Source organism: Pygoscelis adeliae, unplaced genomic scaffold (genome assembly GCF_000699105.1).
Source record: "Pygoscelis adeliae isolate BGI_AS28 unplaced genomic scaffold, ASM69910v1 Scaffold49, whole genome shotgun sequence".
NCBI classification, from domain to species: Eukaryota; Metazoa; Chordata; class Aves; order Sphenisciformes; family Spheniscidae; genus Pygoscelis; species Pygoscelis adeliae.
This window is the reverse complement of record NW_008825545.1, coordinates 378,824-399,417: the sequence shown is the minus strand read 5'-3', so window position 1 is coordinate 399,417 and position 20,594 is coordinate 378,824. Positions and strand designations below refer to the sequence as shown.

The 20,594-nt window shown below is 40.0% G+C and overlaps 1 protein-coding gene across 1 annotated transcript in view; it reads left to right on the top strand.

Annotated features, from left to right (window-relative positions):
• PLXNB2 (plexin B2) overlaps positions 1-20,594 on the top strand; it is a 129,070-nt gene that overhangs the window by 98,105 nt on the left and 10,371 nt on the right. The window contains exons 19-30 of the mRNA XM_009332019.1: positions 104-331; positions 813-989; positions 1,445-1,584; positions 2,618-2,718; positions 4,939-5,168; positions 6,178-6,359; positions 7,106-7,172; positions 7,285-7,431; positions 10,737-10,893; positions 11,898-11,998; positions 12,684-12,768; positions 18,374-18,528. Coding sequence (XP_009330294.1) covers positions 104-331; positions 813-989; positions 1,445-1,584; positions 2,618-2,718; positions 4,939-5,168; positions 6,178-6,359; positions 7,106-7,172; positions 7,285-7,431; positions 10,737-10,893; positions 11,898-11,998; positions 12,684-12,768; positions 18,374-18,528 — 1,770 coding nt within the window. The remainder of the gene's footprint in view (positions 1-103; positions 332-812; positions 990-1,444; positions 1,585-2,617; positions 2,719-4,938; positions 5,169-6,177; positions 6,360-7,105; positions 7,173-7,284; positions 7,432-10,736; positions 10,894-11,897; positions 11,999-12,683; positions 12,769-18,373; positions 18,529-20,594) is intronic.

The following is a 20,594-nucleotide window of genomic DNA, read 5'->3' as shown; positions in this document are numbered from 1 at the left end:
AATCCAGTGGTTTGATTTCTACAGTCTAAAATTATCAACAGTTATGTTCAGGAACGAGTCAAACTGTAAAATGTGCATGTTCTTCTTGTCTTGTTTCTTACAGTTTGATGGAAAGCTTGTTACAAGACTCAATGAAACCACGGTGATTTTTTCTTCCCCACCAATACTGGAGGACCCAGAAAACTATAACATTACTACTATTATTCTAATGGATCATTATCATTTGGTTGTAAAAAATGAGAGCCACTCCTTTGCCTATGTTGCAGACCCAACATTTGAAAACTTCACAGATGGCATCAAAAAACAAGTCAACAAACTTATTAATGCAAAGGTAAACTTGTCAAGAGATGGTGGTTGCTCATTTTGTCCTTGACGCGTGTATGGAATTTTTCCTTCCTTTCTCAAACCCTTAACAGCTGTTTGGTACCATATACAAAATGCTTGGTAGAGTCCCTTACCTCTGCTAGATGATGAACATTGTCAACTCCCCTTTCCTCCCCCCTGCCCCTCTCAGAGATAGTTGCTGTCTTTTTAGCCATACTTTGGGTTTCCCAGGGATGCCCCCTCCTGCAGAGCCTGGCATTTGGAAATGCCCTCTGCCATAGAGCTCCCAAGGACTGGAGGGGACATCTCTTCTTGCACCAGGAAGGAAAGGAAAGGAATTGCATAATTCCCAACCACTCTCCTCTTCTGTACGCTGCAGTGCAAATCCCATCTGCTGCTAAAAATGATCCAAATGGAAAGTTGCAACTCAGGACTTCTTGTTTCCCAAGACTTTGCGATGATGACTTAGCCTTGTATTTTCTGTCTAGGGCAGTAACCTGAACAAAGCCATGACGATAGACGAGGCCCAGGCTTTTGTGGGTGACGAGCCTTGCAACATAAAAACACTAACTGAAACAGACTTATATTGTGAGCCACCGGAAGTACAGCCTCAACCAAAGAAACGGCAGAAGAGAGATACCATCAATAACCTTCCTGAATTCATTGTAGGTTACCCTTTCAATAGAATTTAATAACATGTGTAAGTGACACTGATACAGTGCTGCTTAATTGAAGTAATTTCTTCTCCAAAGTTGTAGTACTATGAAGAAACTCCTTGCAGTTCTTCCATCCTCCGGCTTCTGCCTGCTGTCTAGAAGACGTCACACGTAAAGAGTGGTCCCAAGCTGCCAAATGCTTTCTACCTTCATTACATAGGAATGTAAAATTGTAGCTATACAGGCTGGGGATTTTTCTTCCTCTGCTAAGCACAATAAAATTACTTCATGGAATAAAGTGCTAGTGACCTAAATTCAGTTCAAAATATTCAGAAATGTTTCCTTTGTCAGGTTGAGCTAGAAATTCACTTAGTGAGAATTACTAAGAATTTAGAGCACAACTGAGAAGTGAACCACTGTCTATTTGCACTTTTTGAGACAAATGTCTGTGCTTATCTAATTAGGTGAAATTTGGACTCCGGGAATGGATCCTCGGAAGGGTGGAATATGATACACGTGTGAGTGACATCCCACTGAATCTTATTTTGCCACTGGTACTTATTCCTATGATAGCAATCATCGTAATTTCTATCATCTGTTACAGGTAAGTTCCTTTAATTAGGTGTTTTTACTGTCCTAAAGCTTTCAAGGTACTACCTGATTTCAGCTCAGTCTACAGAAATTATCTTTGTCTTTTTTATGAGCTGCAGAGTTAAGAAAGGCAGTTACAGCTGGAAATATGTGTGAGCACCAATTTATTCCTCTCACGCACACCAAATTCCAGTCCATCCTGTGTACATAAGCACAACAATTGGTCCCAGGCTTGCCAAGCACACAACTGCAGACTGAGTTGCACACATACATTCTTGAAATGGCAGCTAAAGCACCTCTTGTGAAGGAGATAACTTATTCTGTATACATATCCATCACTGTTTATGCTGCCTCAGTCAGCACTGTAGGTCTGAGCTGGATGGATTTGGCTAAGGGGTCATTTTGGCCTTTCCGGATAAGTGTTACCCACACACAAATTTCACGATTAATGGTGAAAATCATGCTTCACAAAGGGCCAGAAAAATGTCTGTATTTCACTTAAGACCTACTTAGCCCAATGTTAAGGTTAGTGATGAGGGCCTCATACTGTTCCTCAGGAGGGGATGGATTTCACTCTTATGGTGCATACCAGTATAGCTGAAGAAATGCTGAAGAATGTCCTGTACAGCACTGATGTTCTCGCGGACCTCCTGCAACCTTCTCAGTTCAGTCCCAGACACATTCCTGGGTGACTGAGAGCCGGTGCAGGACATGTTGCAAGCAATCTTTTTTCAGTACATACAAATTGAGTTTCTGTACTTAATATGCGATTGAAAGCATTTGTAGCTACTGCTTATTGGATTTTAAATCGCTGGTCCAAGTGTGCTTTGAAGCAGCAGGCCCGTGGTGGTGCCATGTTGATTTACACAGAATGAAGACTTGGTCCACTGTTGCTGTTCTCCTCCTCCATTCTCTTTCTGTGTTTAAAAAGAAATTGAAACCAGGAAAATGTCCTCCAGTCCTTTGGCTTCCCACTCAGAGCTGTTGCAAATTATTTACTTTTGCAGTTTGTAACTTTTTTTAAATCTTACCTCTATTCCATAAAGACGCAAGAGCCAACAAGCAGAACGAGAGTATGAAAAAATTAAATCACAACTTGAAGGCCTGGAGGAGAGTGTCAGAGACCGGTGCAAGAAGGAATTCACAGGTATGACAGATATTTGCACTCCTGTGGGTTGTCTTGAGCAATCAGAAGATGGGCTGAGCAATGGTGCTAGCTTGCTAAAACTGTCTTCTGGGAACAAATAATTGGTAGGTCTTAGTAGTCTTGATTACTGACGTTGACAGATATTTTGTTATTATATATGAAAGCTGTAAATAAAATAAAATAGGGAGCTGAGGTTATTAAAGGAAATGGATAGTGTTACTCTAAAGGAAGCACAGAGTTAGCACCTGGGAAATAGAAACTAGTTGAGATTGGGGTTACTTATAGCCATTAATGTGAGTGGCCATTGATACGGAGGAAAGAATGTTTTATAGTGACTAACCGTGCACTTAGTATTTAGCACAATGGCTGTACGTGCCCAGTATGCACATTAAAAACTGTTTTCAGAGCTGCAAAATTTATTTGCAGCAATCAGCATACAAAGGGATAATTTGGCAAGCTCACAGGAAAGAAATAGCATTTTGCCCTGTTTACCATGGGAAAACCTTAAGCTTGATTTGAGGAGCTAGCTAATTGTTCTGTGTAAGTGTAGAGGCATCATCCCAGGGAAGGCAGCAGGAGGTGTGAAGGCTCAGCATTTCTACATGTTGAACTACTCATTGCAACACTTAAATTAGGCATCTGAGTGCAAACATTGCAAATATTGGCCTAAATGCTTACCATGAAATGTCACCTCATTATCTGAATTATACTTGCTGTTGGGTCATGTTGAAATAATCTTTACTAAAAAAATACCAACATGTTTTATTTCTAAAGAGTACTAGATTATTTCATATTGACAGTGGCTAAAAAGCAGGATTGAATTAAACAGCAATTTCAGGTTAGAGTTTGAAATTAATTTAAGAAGCTCAGGGTATCTCAAAAGATTTCAGCCATGCTGGAAGCCTCTTCCAGTATTGTTTTTCTGGCATTTCTGGGACAGGATGTTCTTTTCTTGTACCAGCTTGCTTTCTCTGGAAAACCGACTCCTTCCAGGTTCTAGACACAAACCAGAAGCAAATGTTTCTATCAAGAACTATTCCCAAAATGAGCTTCATTTCAAACTGCATTATGCACTGTGAGAGGACCGATCAAGGTTAACAGCCATCCCTCTGGCCACCTCTCCCATGGAACTTCATACCCGTTTCTGAACGGAGAAGGTGCCTTTCTCTTGCTGATGCCCTAGTAGGGGGCTACAGACTCCTGCTGCGTGTTGGGTTGAAGGTTTCCTCCCTGCTCCTCAAAGCACAAACACTGGGGAAGTAGAATGCACATCCAAGAAGTAATCCAGTTGCTAAACTCCATCCACCTTGGCTGATAGTAAAATGAAACACTGAAGTCAAAACACGTTCTGGATCTGTAATGTCAACAGCACAAAGTGCAGACAGTCTAAAATACATGGGACCAAAGATAGCCAAGGAAAGGGACATCAGGGAGGAAGTACAAATACCGCAAAGCTGGAAACTACAAGATGCTTTCTCCCTCAGCTTTGCTGAATGTTATAAAACAAAGAGGTAAATGAATGAATAAGAGCAATAAAATTGCTGAGACAATAGGTCACTATATTAATTAACATGGTGTTCTAGTCAATCAGCAATATTAGGTAATTGGAAAGCCTTCAGGTAGAATAGCTGCTCCAAAGGATGATTCCCTAATTGTTGTCCCTTTTAAGAACTTCAGAGCTTTTGAGTCCCACAGAAATGTTTCCATCAATTTCAATGAACCATTTAACCTTATTCCTTCCTGCCATCCCCTTCCTGCCAATTAAATTACCGTGCTTTACAGTTTAAACCTTTCTTTCCTTGATTGCTATGTGTTTTTTAAAAGAACTTTTACTACTACCTAGACTCAGAGGGAATAGAATATGCATTGAAGAAAAAAACAAGAAAACAATACTGCGGTGTCTTTTGTTGGCTCTGTGCTACAATCCTACATTTGTATATTTGAACTCACCCAGATGTCCATTGAGGCCCTTTTTCGGATAGGCAGCAACAAGGAAACCGTCTGTGCTAAAGGCAGTTATCCTCATGTCACCATAGGATTAGCTGTGGTCGTTGTTAACAGGATAATTGGTAAAAATAGCAAGAGAAAATGTGAGATGAAATAGAGTTTTTGGTGTTGAGTTGCTTTTTCTCCATTACAAGGCACCCAAAGAGATCGTGTTGCCTAAAAAAGCTGCAGGCTTTTTTTAAATGAACCTTTAAACTGTATTGCATATTCCAGATCTAATGATAGAGATGGAAGATCAGACAAATGACATCAATGAAGCTGGAATTCCAGTACTGGACTACAAAACCTACACGGACAGAGTCTTCTTCTTGCCCTCCAAAGACGGAGAGAAAGACGTGATGATTACGGGGAAGCTGGATATTCCTGAGGCCAGGAGGCAGACTGTGGAGCAGGCTTTGAACCAGTTCTCCAACCTCCTAAATAGCAAATCATTTCTCATTAATGTGAGTACTGAAGTAGGTTCGTCTTGTCTCTCAGCTAGGCATACCTGTGTGTGCAAGACAGTAGGTTTTCAAGCACAACTGAACCAAAATTATTAAAAATAAGTGATTTTCATACAGTTCTAGTTCCACAGTAACTGTGCAGATATGTGGCATCACAGCCAAAGCTTCCTGGTGGGGTGGAGAGGCAAGATCATATTTCTGTGCCAGGTCACGTAGTGTGGAGTTAGTCAACACTGCAGTGGCTGTAGGAAAACAGATATTACCCAATCTGGCATGAAAAGTGCTGTTACAAGTTTGTTTTAGCCTTTTAAGAAACGTGATCGGAGAATGCTGATTCCATCCTGGTTCATCACAGGAGTCACCTGCAGGCAGCCATCTGCTGGATCTCTGTCCCAGAGAGGCAGAGGCTTCTCAAGTGACCTATTCATCGAGATTGATGAGTGCTCACAGCAGCTCTGAAGAGACTTCTTCTAATTGCTCACTCTCAAAAACGGAGGCTGATTGTCAGATACCTAAATATAGATTTAGTATAGATTTAGGCTTCTAACTTTTTCTCCTTTTTTAAATGAGGCTCCAGTGCTGAGCTAGTTAATGGTAGCATTACAGTTTATGGCAGGTGAGAGTGCATTCCCAGGTTTACTTAGATTAGTGTCTTTGTAATTTGATGTGAAAGGACTGGGAATTTGGGGGAAAGGGGAGTTGATTTTCTCTTTTAAAAAATTTACACAGAACACCTTTTTTCATTTGATTAAAGCATGCTTTTTAGATAAGGCTTCAGTTAAAGTATATAAGCATTCCTTGGGTTAGTCCAGTACACTGTGTGTATATCTCAAAACGAATTATAGGCAACGTTTTCTTATAAGCAGTTTTTTCAAACTTGAAAACTTTTCCATTCTGTGCTTAGATTAATATTAAAATAATATTGCTTGTCTTCGTAGTGCAGACAAGTGTTGAGGTTCTTCAGAAACCTGTCATCTGACTTGATTTTACTTTTTTTTTTCTGTTTCAGTTTATTCACACACTGGAAAACCAAAGGGAGTTCTCTGCTCGAGCTAAAGTGTACTTTGCATCTTTACTGACAGTTGCTTTACATGGAAAATTAGAATACTATACTGACATCATGAGGACGCTGTTCTTGGAACTGATGGAGCAGTATGTTGTGGCCAAAAACCCAAAGCTGATGCTAAGAAGGTTTGAATGATGGTCATATTTTCTGTAGTTCTCTGGTTTTCTGTAAATGTATTTCTTTTGCAATGTGACCGTATTAAAATGCCAACTATCTGTGAAAGTCAGAAATAGCCTGGCCCAAGCATATTAGGAAGACAAGCTCACCAGGAATAGCCGTGGAAGGCACAGGCAGGACTGCTGGCAACAGATTTCCTTATTCAAATACTGTAGTGTAGGATCTGCATCGAGATTACTGAAACATCTACCTTACTTCAAAATACAATACCAAACATTTCATTTACTTTTTAATCTAATTTTATTCCAAATGATCTAGCATTTATATCACACATCATCTCCATAATGAGCACACATTGTGCTCAGTGAGGGCTTGCTCTAGTGTTTTTAACCCTGTTGTTATCCCAAGTAAGTTACAAAATACTTTGCTCTGTGCATGTTGTAGCTAATCTGTAGGTTATTTCCCAGTAGCTGCACAACTGGGTTAATTTTTTAGCTCTTACAGCATAGACCCAGTTTAAGATTTTGCATAAAGGATGTGTGCTTTTCAGTAATGAGCAGAAGGTACCCAAGAATGATAAGCGATACAAAGCACTTATCCTAAAGCAAGGATAAAGACTCTATAGGGAAATCATTGCATTAGGAGAGTGCATGCAGTTAGGCATGTAAAAATACTATATTTCAAGCAAGCAATGTTTTTCTTTAAAGCTTTGTCATTAAGTACCCTTACCATACTCGGGGTTGTTTTTTTTCAGATCTGAAACGGTTGTTGAGAGAATGTTGTCTAACTGGATGTCTATTTGTTTATATCAGTACCTCAAGGTAAGAGTTGAAGTCTGTTGCCTGCGGGGTTTTTTTATCAATAATACTTGAACATGCAGCATTGAGTATATCTTTTGGTTTTGCTTTATTTCATTTCCTTTCCTTTAAACAGGACAATGCAGGGGAGCCTCTTTATAAATTGTTCAAGGCTATCAAACACCAGGTAGAAAAAGGCCCAGTGGATGCTGTACTAAAGAAAGCCAAATATACATTGAATGACACGGGCTTACTGGGAGATGATGTAGAGTATACGCAGTTGGTAAGCAGAGCATGATTAATATATTACAAAATCATTTTTTCTTTTAAAATTAAGTCCTGTAGTGTTAAGTCTGTACATACTTTTCTGGACTACTGTGATCTGCATAGAAATTCTGGTCATGGGCAAGACTGTTGATAGTTTGACAAAAGCAAGTCTCCAAGCAGGAAAATAGAATTATAAAGTATCTTCTAAGCATTAAATCCAAGTCCTACCACTGTGGAATCCATTTCAGTAAATCCCTTTGATAATTTTCAAAGTCTGTCTGAACAGTGGTCGGGGTGTTTGGCTTCTTCCCTTCTCCCATCTAAATTAACTGGCAATTGATTTTTGCAGAATTCTTGCGCTAACATTATGCTTGAACTTCGGGTTGTCTTTCTCCCTTGTGATTGCTGCTTGTCAGCACATCAAACGTCATTTTAGAGATTATTTTGTTAGTATACCAGGATGAGCTCCTCTACAGGCCTGTGAGATGGCTCTGCAATCTACAAAACACCTTATGAACCTATTTCTGCAGTATGTCCCTGTGTGAGTCAAACTCTCCTGAACATGGGCAGCCCAACTGGCACTGAAAGGGGCTTATTTCCACCTAAGGAAATAATTCCCTACAGTGATGAGGGGAAGCTGCCTCTACAGGCAGTTCTGGAGACCTGAGTTAGATGCTTCAAGTGGGATGAAGTGGACATTCCTGCCCCAGGAATTCCCCATCTGAGCTCCACCACCCCCTGAATCTGATCACCGGTGCCATGGTCCAGTTATCTTCTATTATGAATTCTGCTTTGACTTAATTCTGTTCACTGTCACAAATTTCCACCACTTTTTCAACCAGAATCCAGCACACGGATTCACTGTCTTTTTAAAAAACTGAAGCAGCCCACTCTTTAGCTGTTTAGAGAGCGTAAATTCTAATTTTACTCTTTCTGACAGTCTTGCTGTTTTTTTTCAGGATACAGTGTAATGAATATCAAAGATGCATAGACTGTCCTTCAAAGACCAACACAGGATTTTTTTTTCCCCTCTCTGATTTCTCTTTTATTGACATGTTAGGAGCCATTTGTGGTTGTCTCCAACTGAGAAAGATGCAGTGACATATCTGCGGTGTTGAAAGAGAATCTTAATAGAAAGCTTTATTAAGTCCTGGTAAAAAAAAACACCATTTTGTGTATTCTCAAGGGATGCTGATGGGAGGGCTGATGTGAGGAGATTGCTGTAGGACTTTCACTCACAGAATCACTAGACTGTGACCTAGACTGCATGGAGGAAAAGGGTGTGCTGGGCAAGAAGAAATATTTTAAGTTCAGTTGATACTTTGGGGATTAGTTGAGTTGTCATCTTCATATCTGAGCTGAAAGTGCCACCCATAGAAACCACACTGACAGGCAATGCTGGTTATATTTTCTCTTGCGTATGGAGAACAAAATTAACTTGGACTCTACGTCATGTAAGACTTAATGGCAATAATTCTTCATTCAGTCTGTTTCTTTTCACAAAAAAGCCAATGCCTGCAATTAAGCTATATGAATGCAGTGTGAAAGCAGAAAATTTGTGTATGCGGTCAGATGTGGGCACAACAAGCGTACTAGCTAGATATTATATATTATAACATTGTACAGTAGCAGTATTTGGTCCAGATTTACAGATTTCCCATCAAACAAAGATTTTATTTGTGTGCGTGCATGGAAGATGATGGGATATATGTGTGTATATATGTATGATGAAAGATTATGAAGGGGGTTGCTATTGCTATAAATTATTGGGATCTTTGGCATGATGATGACATTGTTGTGGTAACTGTGAACAGTTAAGGAACATTTATGCACCAAGGTAGGTTAAAGCAGGAGTTCATTAGTTCACTTCTGCCTCAAAGTGAGACACGGTGGGAAAGTATGGTATAGAGCAGTTGTCTGCTCTCTAATTGTTCTTATTTAAAAGATGAATCTGTTTTGCATCACTGGTTACACTGACATGCTGCATACTGAACCAGCAGCAAAATCATGTCTAATTACCATAAAGCTAATAGGAAAAGGAAGGTGAAATCTCGTGATTAGTTTGAGAGTTCTGTCAAGGGACAGTGCAATCATGTTTAATTTGACTGCCGTATGGTGTAGCTTTTCTTCACTGTTTAAAAATACCAGCCATGCAAGTTTATTTCTGAGGTTTGAGATGATAAATTCAGGCATTACCGTTGGCAGGACCATATGTATCTGAGAGCTGCAATGCTTTGGATGTGCCTGGCCTCCAAAGCTACCTGACTGGCAAAAGATCCGCGAGGGCTCTGAGCTGTTGTACTGATTCAGCTAGTGAAAGAAAGAGGCTTTTCACAGCACCTATTTGGTTTTAGTGGGTTTTTTTCCTTCTGGGGAGGTTTCCTGGCCATCGTTTTCTCATTTGCTTTTGTCTGTATTGAAACTGACACATATAGTGAAGCTACTTTTAAAAAAATCACTCTAGATTTAGTAAATTACAGGCTTTCAAGAAGTGCTCTTTAACATTAAAAAAAAACACGTCAATACTATCAGAAAACAGTAATATTTTAGAACTAGCATAAACTACTTAGGTGTATTTCCTGGAGCTATTAGAGTTATTGTGACAACAGTAAGCAGTAAATGAAGTCTTTGAACACCAAAGATTATATAAATGGCTTTTATATATACACATATATGTATGTGTGTGTGTGCATATCTAATGAACAGCTGGTCACAGGAGGTAAAGTTACAGGAGTGAACAAGTCACTGTTCATCAGTTGAGCCGTGTTAAATCACCATGTGTACAGACCTAGGCAGCTTGACTTGAGAAGTAAAACTACAACCATGAAGACAGCATAAAGGAAGCCAAAAGCACACAATATTCTACGAGTTCAGCAAAGTGCAGCTCAAATGACTATTGGGAACTCGTTAAGCTTGGGCACTGCATTACTTGTGCTTTTCTATGTGCCAGGTTATCGTGCTATATGAGAAGCATGTAACTAGTCAGTGGTCCAGCTGCTTTGTTCTTGTGCGTCCCCCTTTAATAAATTCCCAAGACTCAGTAAGAGTAGCATATTAGTCAAGAGTAAATCTATTCTGCATCTTTTCTGTTTTGTCATAGTGGGAGGAATTAGCTGGAATTGACGATAGCTGGTTGGCTGCATAACAGCGAAGGATCCCTCAAATAATCCATATTCCCATTGCAAATATATGCTGCTGTGCAATAATCATTGCACAGTGAATTTTAGATATTGTTTGGATTTAAATCACCCAGAAAAACAGATTCAGAGGTAATTCAGCACTGATTTGTCTTAATAACTGTGTACATTCTTTTTTTTACAGACAGTAAATGTATATGTACAAGATGGAGGAACCGATTCCATACCTGTGAAAGTGCTGAACTGTGATACTATATCACAAGTAAAGGAAAAGATAATAGACCAAGTCTATCGAAATCTGCCATGTTCTCAGTGGCCAAAAGCTGAGAGTGTAGTTCTTGGTACGTAGCTACTTGTGGTACTATATTGAGCAGGTGAAACATGTTGTGTGATTTTGTATTTTCCCAAAAAATGTCTATAAAAGCAATTTGTTGTTAAAAAAAAAAAAAAGTTGAATTAATGTTCAGCTGGATGCAAAATTACAGCATTTTGCAGCAATCTTAATATGCATTAAAAATTAATGCTTTCGTACAGAGTTCTTTTTCCTGACTCTTAAAGTTTTGGTGTACTGTCATTAGTGTGCAAAGAGCCTGTTAATGACTGTTAGCACAAATGTATTCACGTCTGACAGCGTCAGTATCTCAGGTACTAATTAATGTGATAGTGACAGCATGGACAATTAACTGATGGAGAAGTAATGATGCAATTTCAGAAACTGGTACTGATTTTGACTTGCCTTTATGATGGTTATTCAAAAGAATTATAATTTATAGGAGTTGCACTTTTAGGAGATGATGAGCCACCCAGCCTCTGAAAATCATCCTCCTTGAAGGCTTTCAAAATTGCTGTTCTCTTCTTGAGGGGAAAAAAAAAAAAAGACGTAACTTAAAAGGCCTAATAATCTCATCATAAAGGCTCCAATTAATAGTTTTGCAATATCTTCATTACTGCCTTAATCTGAAAGTAGAAGATGCAATTCTTGCTCTTCAGAAAATCCTAGTAAATTACCTAAAATTGCCTTTTCAGTTCCATACAAAGTCCTACTCCTCTCTTTTGGACTGATAGCAGTTCTTATTATATATATTTGTAGTATTCTATGCAAAGGAATTTAACTTTCTGTGGAAAATAATCAGAAGTCATGTGCATGGTTAGGAATATGTCATGCAAACTTCTGTAATAAAGGCCAAACTATTAAGCAATAAAAACCACACATCATGGCATGTGCCAAATTACTTCTTTTAATGTTCCACAATACGTCAGTAGGTCTCTAAACTGAAACATTCTTGGAGTAGTTACTTTTGCACGTGGTTAAAAACTGTTTTTTCTCATTTTAATTACTCCTTAGAGTGGCGTCCAGGTTCTACTGCACAGATCCTCTCAGACTTGGATTTAACATCCCAAAGAGATGGCAGATGGAAACGTATCAACACACTAATGCATTATAATGTAAGGAGGTGTTTCAGAGCAGTTGTTCACATCTGTTAACTGTTCTCTAGTAATAAATAAAATCTTTATTTGTTTTTAGAGAAATTTCTGTGCTACATAAAGAATCAAAAAAAAACCCTAGCTCTGGGTCTAGGCAGTAAAAGGTCGGGAGCATGAAAGGCTAGGTCTGGACATATTGCCTAAACATCTTACCAAAAACACGTCACCTAAATGCCAGCACTTTGGTTTCCTCATCATTGCATTGTCCAAATCCAAATTCCCCTTTGAACATTCAAAAGCTCCTTTTGCTAAGTCTCGTATTCATCTCTTCTTTTCTCTACCACTTCCTACCCCTGAGAATTATCTTTGCCCTTGCTCTGCTGCTAAATGGATTTTGGGTTGGTCTGGTTAGTTCAACAGCCCAGTCAGGAGAGCAGATGTTGACGTTTTTGTACTGTCTGTTTTAGGTTTCATACTGTGCACTCTACCAAGCACTTGCAATCCACTTACCTTCCCTTTGTATGCTATTTATTGCTTTCTAACAACAGATATCCTGATTAGGAAAGATAGAAGTTAGTTAGTTTTCCCTCAGAAAACAGACAGGTCCAATTCTTCAGATTACAGAAACCACAGTTTAGGTGTTAAGAAAGAGGTTCAGTAGTGCATACTTCTTTCCAGTAACATCCCTGCGTTTGTATTTCCAAAGGTCCGAGATGGTGCCACGCTCATCTTATCAAAAATGGGAATTTCCCAGCAGCCAGAGGATAATCAGCAAGATGTCCCAGGGGAAAGTAAGTATCTTGTGGCTTCACTACCTCCCAATATTGTCTAGAAGTCAAAACCCACACAGAGGGAGTGACACTGCTGTCTTGATCTTGTTTATCGAGCATGTCTGTGGAGCTAGACATTCCCCACCAGACTATATAGGGCTTATTTGTTGTGTGTTACCCACTGCACACTTGCAATGGTTTTCTTTGTCCTCATTATAAAAGCCTTAAACAATGGGGCTTTAACCATAATTGCTGTGAGCCCATACCCCAGCTTAATAGAAGCCACTCTTAGCAAACATTTCCTTGCATATTTTGTTTCTTAATCCCACTACATCTATAGTCAAACCGTATGTTTCATCTTTCCAAAGCTTTATCTCTTTTCTTCCTTCCTTCTTCCTTTTCTTACTTTCCTCTCCAGATTTCTTCCACTTCTTATTAGACTGAGAATTGAATGCAGTGTTCTAGATGAACCACAGTAGAGACCAGCTCCCCTCTCTGTGACATAACGGATCTGATGTAATTTTTTTTATTGCATTTCTTACAACTATGTTGCCTTGCAAACTCATCTCTGTACATTCATATTTTGTGTCTCCCTTGCTTTGAGTGATGTTTCACCAGCTATGCTAGCTTGGTTTTTCCAGGGTTTGTTGATTGGCTTTGTTCATTCCATACATGTTATCTCTTTAGATGCAGCGTTTTCCACAATTCCTTTGTTCTTTTTGAGGTTTGCAATCCACTGTAAGTTAGTGTCAGGAATTTCCTTATAATGTTTCCTCTCTTTCACATCACTAAAGCAGCTGTTGCATAATTCTTACATTGCTGTCTGCTACAGTATGCTGGACTTCTCAACACGAAAGACAACCTGTTAGCTTGCAACCCGTCTTTTAAAGCTTTTACTTCTACATGTTAGTATTCTGTCTAGACCAATTTCCTCTATCTCAAAACCTCTTGAGACACAATATCCATTACACAGCCTAAAATGCACTCAGATTTTTATGGAAATATTTGCTTGTAAATTTATGTTCTTTGTCACACGTGTTTCCTTTACATTTCAGATGTTCAGTTTCTCTTTTTTTTTGTCCTTATATTCAGTTATTTTACACGAGGTAGAAGGTAGATTTATGGAACGATAATTGTTGAGATCATTCTTCCTTCTATGAATTCATTTGATATGCTTTTCTGTCTAGCACTGATTGCAAAAGCCATTGCTTCACCTAACAGTTTCATTCCTTTAAACAGATTTACTGATCTTAGATTTAATAGGTCTTAAGGGCTGGGCAGTCAAACAGATTGGAATTAATATGCCAGAAATGTACATTTTTCAAAAAGATGGGTCTCAGCTGATAGCTCTGACATATATCGCTATTTAACAAAAATGTGCAGACTTCCATTTCATTTCTGTTGAGTGTTGGCCAGGAAACTAGGACGAGCAGAATTACTTGCCTTTTACTTTTTACTCTGTCCTCTTGGATGCTTTCCGTTGAGACTTTCTCCAGCATCCTTGAAGGGTCTTCTAATGGTTGTGGCTACACCTCTGCTGCTATCCTGTCGCCCCTTTACTGCAAGTGCCTGCCATAGCTAGCCAAGTGGTGACTACTCTGTCACAGCAGGTTAACTTAAAAAGCCATCCAGTTTAATATAGAAGGCAGTGAAGTACAGCCAGGCGAGGAGCTGATTCCTAGTCCCTGTTCAGTTTGATTGCACTGATTGCTGATATAACTGCTGAGGCGGTAGTCTCCTCCACTCTGAAGAAGTGGAGTGGACCATGAATGGAGCCTGGTGGTGTCCTTAGCTTGCTTTGCTTTCTTAACACAGAGCAGTGTTCAGTCTCCCGTTCTGGGCTCCCGGTCTTCATCCTCCCCACCTCGCTACCCTTGTGGCAGGCAGTAGAGGACCACACCATGTGGTTTTCTTTTTTGTTGGTTTTTTTTTTCTTTCCTCCTTCTCTACTATTATATTTTTAGCTATGATTCAGTATGATGAAGCTCTATGAACATGCATGATCTGTACTCCAAGATGAACTCCTTAGTTATACGTGTGGCATATTAAATTGTAAAGGAAAAGCAGACTTCTGGGGACAGTGCTGTCACATGAGGACTCTCGTACACGAGAGAAAAATCTGCAGAGAGAATTCAGATCCCAAAGTATGGAGTAAAGACAACTTCCACCATGTTTCTTCTCCACACCCTGTCTTGCACCATGGTAGTGTACAAATTCCAGAAGACAGCATTTCGTGCCAGGCTAGCCCATTTTCTTTAGTGCCAGAGGGTCCTCAGAGCTACCTGGGGCCAACTTGTTCTTTCGGAAAGCTATAGAATGTTACGAAGCTAGTGCAAAGCGAGAGCCTGCAGTGACAGTGATTTGTGAGACGCTGTGTGTATAAAAGGGAGAGGAGAGGATCAGAGGCTTCCCCTCCCACACATACACATTTATATGACACGGGGATTTACAGGGTTGGAATAAATAGAAATCCTATCCTGGCTTTATGAATGAGGCTTGTGACAAAGTGGTTTTCCTTTTATTCAGAGTCTCTCATTAACTTGCACCTTTTGCATTGAGAAGTGTCAGCTGAAGCCATTGACTCTCTGCCAAAGCACTAGGCTTTGCACAGAACAAAAATGTAAAACCATGTTCAGAGATGTTGCTCTAAAACCTGGCATTGCTTCCATGCTGCTTTTGATTCACAGCTTCTAACAGGAAGACACTAGAAGCTGGAGGTTGTGACAAATTAAATGCAGCATCTTTTGCTTCTGGAGATAATAAATGCAATTTGTATCAAGACGGAGAATGGTTTCAATGATTTCATGCTAGTATTTCTGTACTGAACTATGAGCCAAAACAACACGCTCTGTTATTCTGGGGTTTTTGTCTGGGTTTGTGGGGGTTTTTTTTCCTTTTTTAATTCTGAATAAAAATAGACAGAGGGTTGCAGATCAGAAATACTGATTAGCAGATCCATGTAGGGCAGCCCTTCCTTCACCTCCATGGAGTGGTGTATTCACATGGGGGGGAGGAGACTGGAAGGAAGCTAATTTGCTGCAGGCCACGCAAGGGGAAAGGGGCTGTGTTGCCTGTCACCATCTCATCTGCCTCCATCCTGTTTACATCATGGTTCATACCACTATAATCAGTCAGCGCAGTTAATATTTGGCATTAACCCCCCCAGCGTTATTTTATATTGGCCAAAGAATGCCCAAGGGCCAAGACAAAGAGTTCGGGGGGAAGCATTTGACCCAGTGGGCGCAGTCTTCTCCCCGCTTACGGCTTGATGCATAATGTGGCTACCGCAATAAAAAAGGAGGTGTTTTCCCCTATCTTTTATTTTCTTCACCTCCTACTTTTCCATTGGGGAAAATATTATCTCATAGAAATGTTATTTTCTCTTAGCAACCACACTGCTGACATATTTTGTTGCCCCACGTTCTGAATTTCTCTTCTTCTTTCTTCCTGCTATTTTTAGCAATGAAGTGGGATCTTTGTGTTGCAGAAGTTCATCTGGTTGAGCTGTAGTCTTTTAATCCCTACTGTCCTATGAAATAACTACTATTTCACTAGTAGCCAATTTTGTTGTTGCTAAACAAACACGGGGCAAATTAAGCTGCACATAAGGGCCAGTAATCTCAGTGGAAACGCCTTTGGTTGTTTCTCTTCTCTTCAAAGTTAAATTGGGCCCTATACCATCAGGAGGGCAAAGAGAGGATAAATTCCTTTGAATCAAAGGAGGAAGCAGAAGTGTACCAAGCAACTGACATAAGGCTGGAAAATAGTTTCTGCTCTAACTGCGTGATTTGATCTATTAATTTACAAAAGTAAATAACAGGCATTGCAAAAGAAATTCCAGACTTCAGGCCCAGCAGCGGTTCTTACTGTACTGACGGATGATTGCTATGAATGGTATCGATTGTGAAATCGCAGCTGCTTCAAAATAAAGTGATAGCTTTTATTTCTTTCTTGCTTCATTCACGTGAACTTCCACGTCAAATTAAGGACTCTCAAAGGACAACGTGATTTAGTATGGGATTTATTTTTTTCCCCTACTTGGTTAAAAAGAAGTAGAGGCTCCAGAAGACTGCATAGCTAATGCTTTTCATGAGGATATATAAAGTAGATTCAAGCAGAAGCGCTGGCTTGGCCAGATTACACATAAATGTTATTTTCCCCTGTGATGTAAAATACTGAACATACATGCAAGCTGGTAAATTTAATGTAGCTGTTGAGGAACTTAGTTAATAAACTACTATGGCCAAAAATTTAAAAGGACAAAATTAATGCAATTAGAATTGCATTTTCTGCTGTAACTGGGATTCAGTTATGTTAGATACATGTATTAAAGCATAAAACTTAGCAGTAATGCAAAATAATTTGTGCAATAGGGCTGAATCACAATTTTTATGGGAAAAATAACTTTCACATTTTTAAGATGTCAATGATTTTAAATGCACTGATTCAGTAACTTCCACTGGAAAAGCGCCATTGATTTTAGGGACTATGCCAAGTAGATATAAAAATTCAGAAATTAAAGGGAGAGCAAGCAAAACCAGGAGATTTGAAACCAAGTTTGTGACACAGAATCTTTTTTCAAGGGATATTAATTGCAAGTTAAAACAATTGTATCATCTCTTTTAGAACTGTTTGTAACAAAAGATTCTCAAGCATAGAGTTTGTCTGAACGTTCATGTTGATGCTGAAATGCAAGACTCCCTTTATTCCAGTACATGATCATTGAACTAAGCTCAGGGACCAGATGCATGACCAAGCCACGGATAGCATAGCGAGGCACCGTAATCAGATGAGCTGTCATTAGCATCCAGGTGCTTACTCCTGTTTCTGGTATATGGTAACAGACTTGATGTGAGTCTCTTTCTCTGGTTTAAGCTATGAATACTGACAAATTAAAAAATCTTATTATAACGGATTATGAATTTGCTGCAGTCATTACCTCTGTCTGCTGGAGTTCACATCCTCTCAGCAAAGGGTTGCATTTTTCCTCCTTTCAGCTACAAAGTCAAGTGGTGCTGGTCAAATGCTGATAAAGGCAGGTTTGAACTGAGGTACCATACTTTGAACTCAGTAGTTAGGGTAAAAATGTAAATTGTAATGGTGATGCCTAGAAAAAAGGTTGAGATCATAAATTCTTAAATTGCCACTGCCAAATTCACCAGAGCTGCTACAATATCTTGCCTTGTACCTGGAGTAGGCTACGATTGCTCTTTCTGTGGTGGCTGTTGGGTCAGACCTAGCTGAGTTTCTGTAACTTGATCATGTCTCCGAGAATTCACAAAGAGGTAGAGTACTTCACTGTGTGGACCTCAAAAAATACACATACTGGGCTTATGTGACAGAACAGGAGTTTCCTTATTGTGTGATTCCTTCCTCTCCCTTTGCTCTTGACAAAAGCAAGCTTTTCCAGCTTATGTATTATTGAACATTTAGTACTTGAGTATATGTCTATATACACTTGTATACGTTGGACCGGAACAGAGTAATCTAGATCCTCTTAGCAAGAGGACAGGTATGTTAAGGATAGCAAACAAAGATCTTATATGTACTTATGTATACAATTATTTTCGTGATGCTGTTTTGGGTGTGGGGCGTTTTATGTAATTACTGCAATTACTGTTTCTAGGGCATGCACTCCTGGAAGATGAAAATAAGGTCTGGCATCTAGTCCGGCCAGTAGATGAAATAGATGAAGGTAAATCGAAGCGGGGCAGTGTGAAAGAAAAAGAGAGGACCAAAGCTATTACAGAAATCTACCTGACCAGACTTCTTTCTGTGAAGGTAGGGTTCAGATGTGCCACAGTTACACCTTGCTTCTATAGATTTTGAGGTACAACTGAAGAAAATGATGCAACTATTAGTCATGCTTTTGGCTGCAGTTTTGAATGTGTCATGTACATACAAGCTGGTGTTCAGGGCTTCAAGTGATTAATATGCCCTGAGGAACATTACTGGGAAAGAGATAAAGTATAACTCCCGATCAAAGCTGAGAACCATGATTATATGTTTGTTAAATAAGGATTTTTCTTGCAAGACAGAGATGGATATTCTCCTCTGTGACACCTGTTTAGATAATATTTTGTGGATTTTCTTTTGAACCAAATGCTTTAAAAACTGCTACAGAGCCTTATATTTCCCTGTTCTTGTGTATGACCAATGCTGCAGTATAACCTAGAAAAATAAAAATGTTTTCAAATCATAGTCCTTTTAGAGTATTTTTAGTGCTTATACTGCAGAATAGATCACAAGCAAAATAATTTTGTGAAGCATTCCTCCTTGCAGAAAGAATTCAGAATAATGTGTCTAACGACCCTAAAGCCAGGCTCCTCGTGAAAATGAGGGTGGTCTGGCTCCAGCTAAGGCCATTTGTCCAAGTGTGAAAGTGGATGTGAAGGAAAGTCTGTGCATAGATGACATAGACTCAGGACAAAGAGCCAGCAAGATGCTTACATCCCTCTCTTCTGTTAATAACTCCTTTGCAGCCGCTGCTTTTCTATTCCCAATAGCCAGTATATAGATTATTACCAGTCTGGAGCTTTACTAACTCGTACAGAGCTGGTGAGGTGTTATGGCTGGGACCACAGCTACCCCTACAACCCAAGGACCGTCGATGTGTCCTTGCTGACAGCAGAGTGGCTTAGGGCTCCTTGCCTTCTCGGTCACTGCCCTGTTCTGAGGCTGGCAGCTGGAGTGACGGTGAGAGAGGGGATGCAGCCCTTCAAATATGTCTGTAGGGCTAAACAGTTGAGCGGGGACAAGCTGCATGTGGCCTCAACAAGGTCATCTCTAAACAAGGGGACAGTCTCTGAAGTCGCAGTCTCTAAGGTCCAGGCAGATGCAGGAATCCAACCAAGCACACTGCCCTCCTGGGACACTTCACTCCTTGGGCTCGGTGGAGCTCATGGAGCTGGGCCAGACTGGGTGTCTGATGAGACCCAAGTGCTTGCCCTTAAACAAAAAGTCAAATACTCACTGGTACTTTTCCTCTCAGTCTCTTTCTAAAAATTGCATGGTGCTCTGGAGTCAGAGAAACTGGAGGTGTGAAGCTGCAAAACCATTAAAAAATGGCTAACAATTATTTTATGTGCACAACAACCCTGAAATGTAAATGTGTTGTATACTTAGCAACCAGTTTCTGCTTCTTCTGTCAAGCAGAAAGCACACCTTTCTGTGCAAACCACCGAATAGTCACAACCTTTCGGGATAGAACATAAAATTGTTCTCTAGAAGGTCTTTACTGAGTTGGCAGTTTGCAAGGTCACTGCACTAAGAAGTTGCTTGTTTTTTGTCACCCCGTACCCTTAGCACTCGGGATGAAGGCCATCAGTGACTGCAACTGGATTATGGCCTGTTAGTGTCAATAGGAATAAAAGATTCTAGGGGGGCACCGAGTTCAGCCTGCAACACAATGTTGTGGTTTAACCTCAGTCAGCAACTGAGCACCACACAGCCGCTAACTCACTCCCCCCCACCCTGGGTAGAAGTGAGAAAAACTCGTGGGTTGAGATAAAAACAGTTTAATAATTGAAATCAAATAAAATCATCATCATAATAATAATAGTAATAATAAGAATATACAAAGCAAGTGATGCACAATGCAATTGCTCCCCCCCACCCAACCGATGCCCAGCCAGTCCCTGAGCAGCGGCCGCCCCGGCCAGCTTTCCCCCAGTGTATGTACTGAGCATGACGTCACATGGTATGGAATATATATATATATGTGAGGGCGCACAGCAAGCTCACTACCCCGGACTTCAGGAGAGCAGACTTTGGCCTCTTCAGGGATCTGCTTGGTAGACTGCCATGGGACAAAGCCCTGGAGGGAAGAGGGGCCCAAGAAAGCTGGG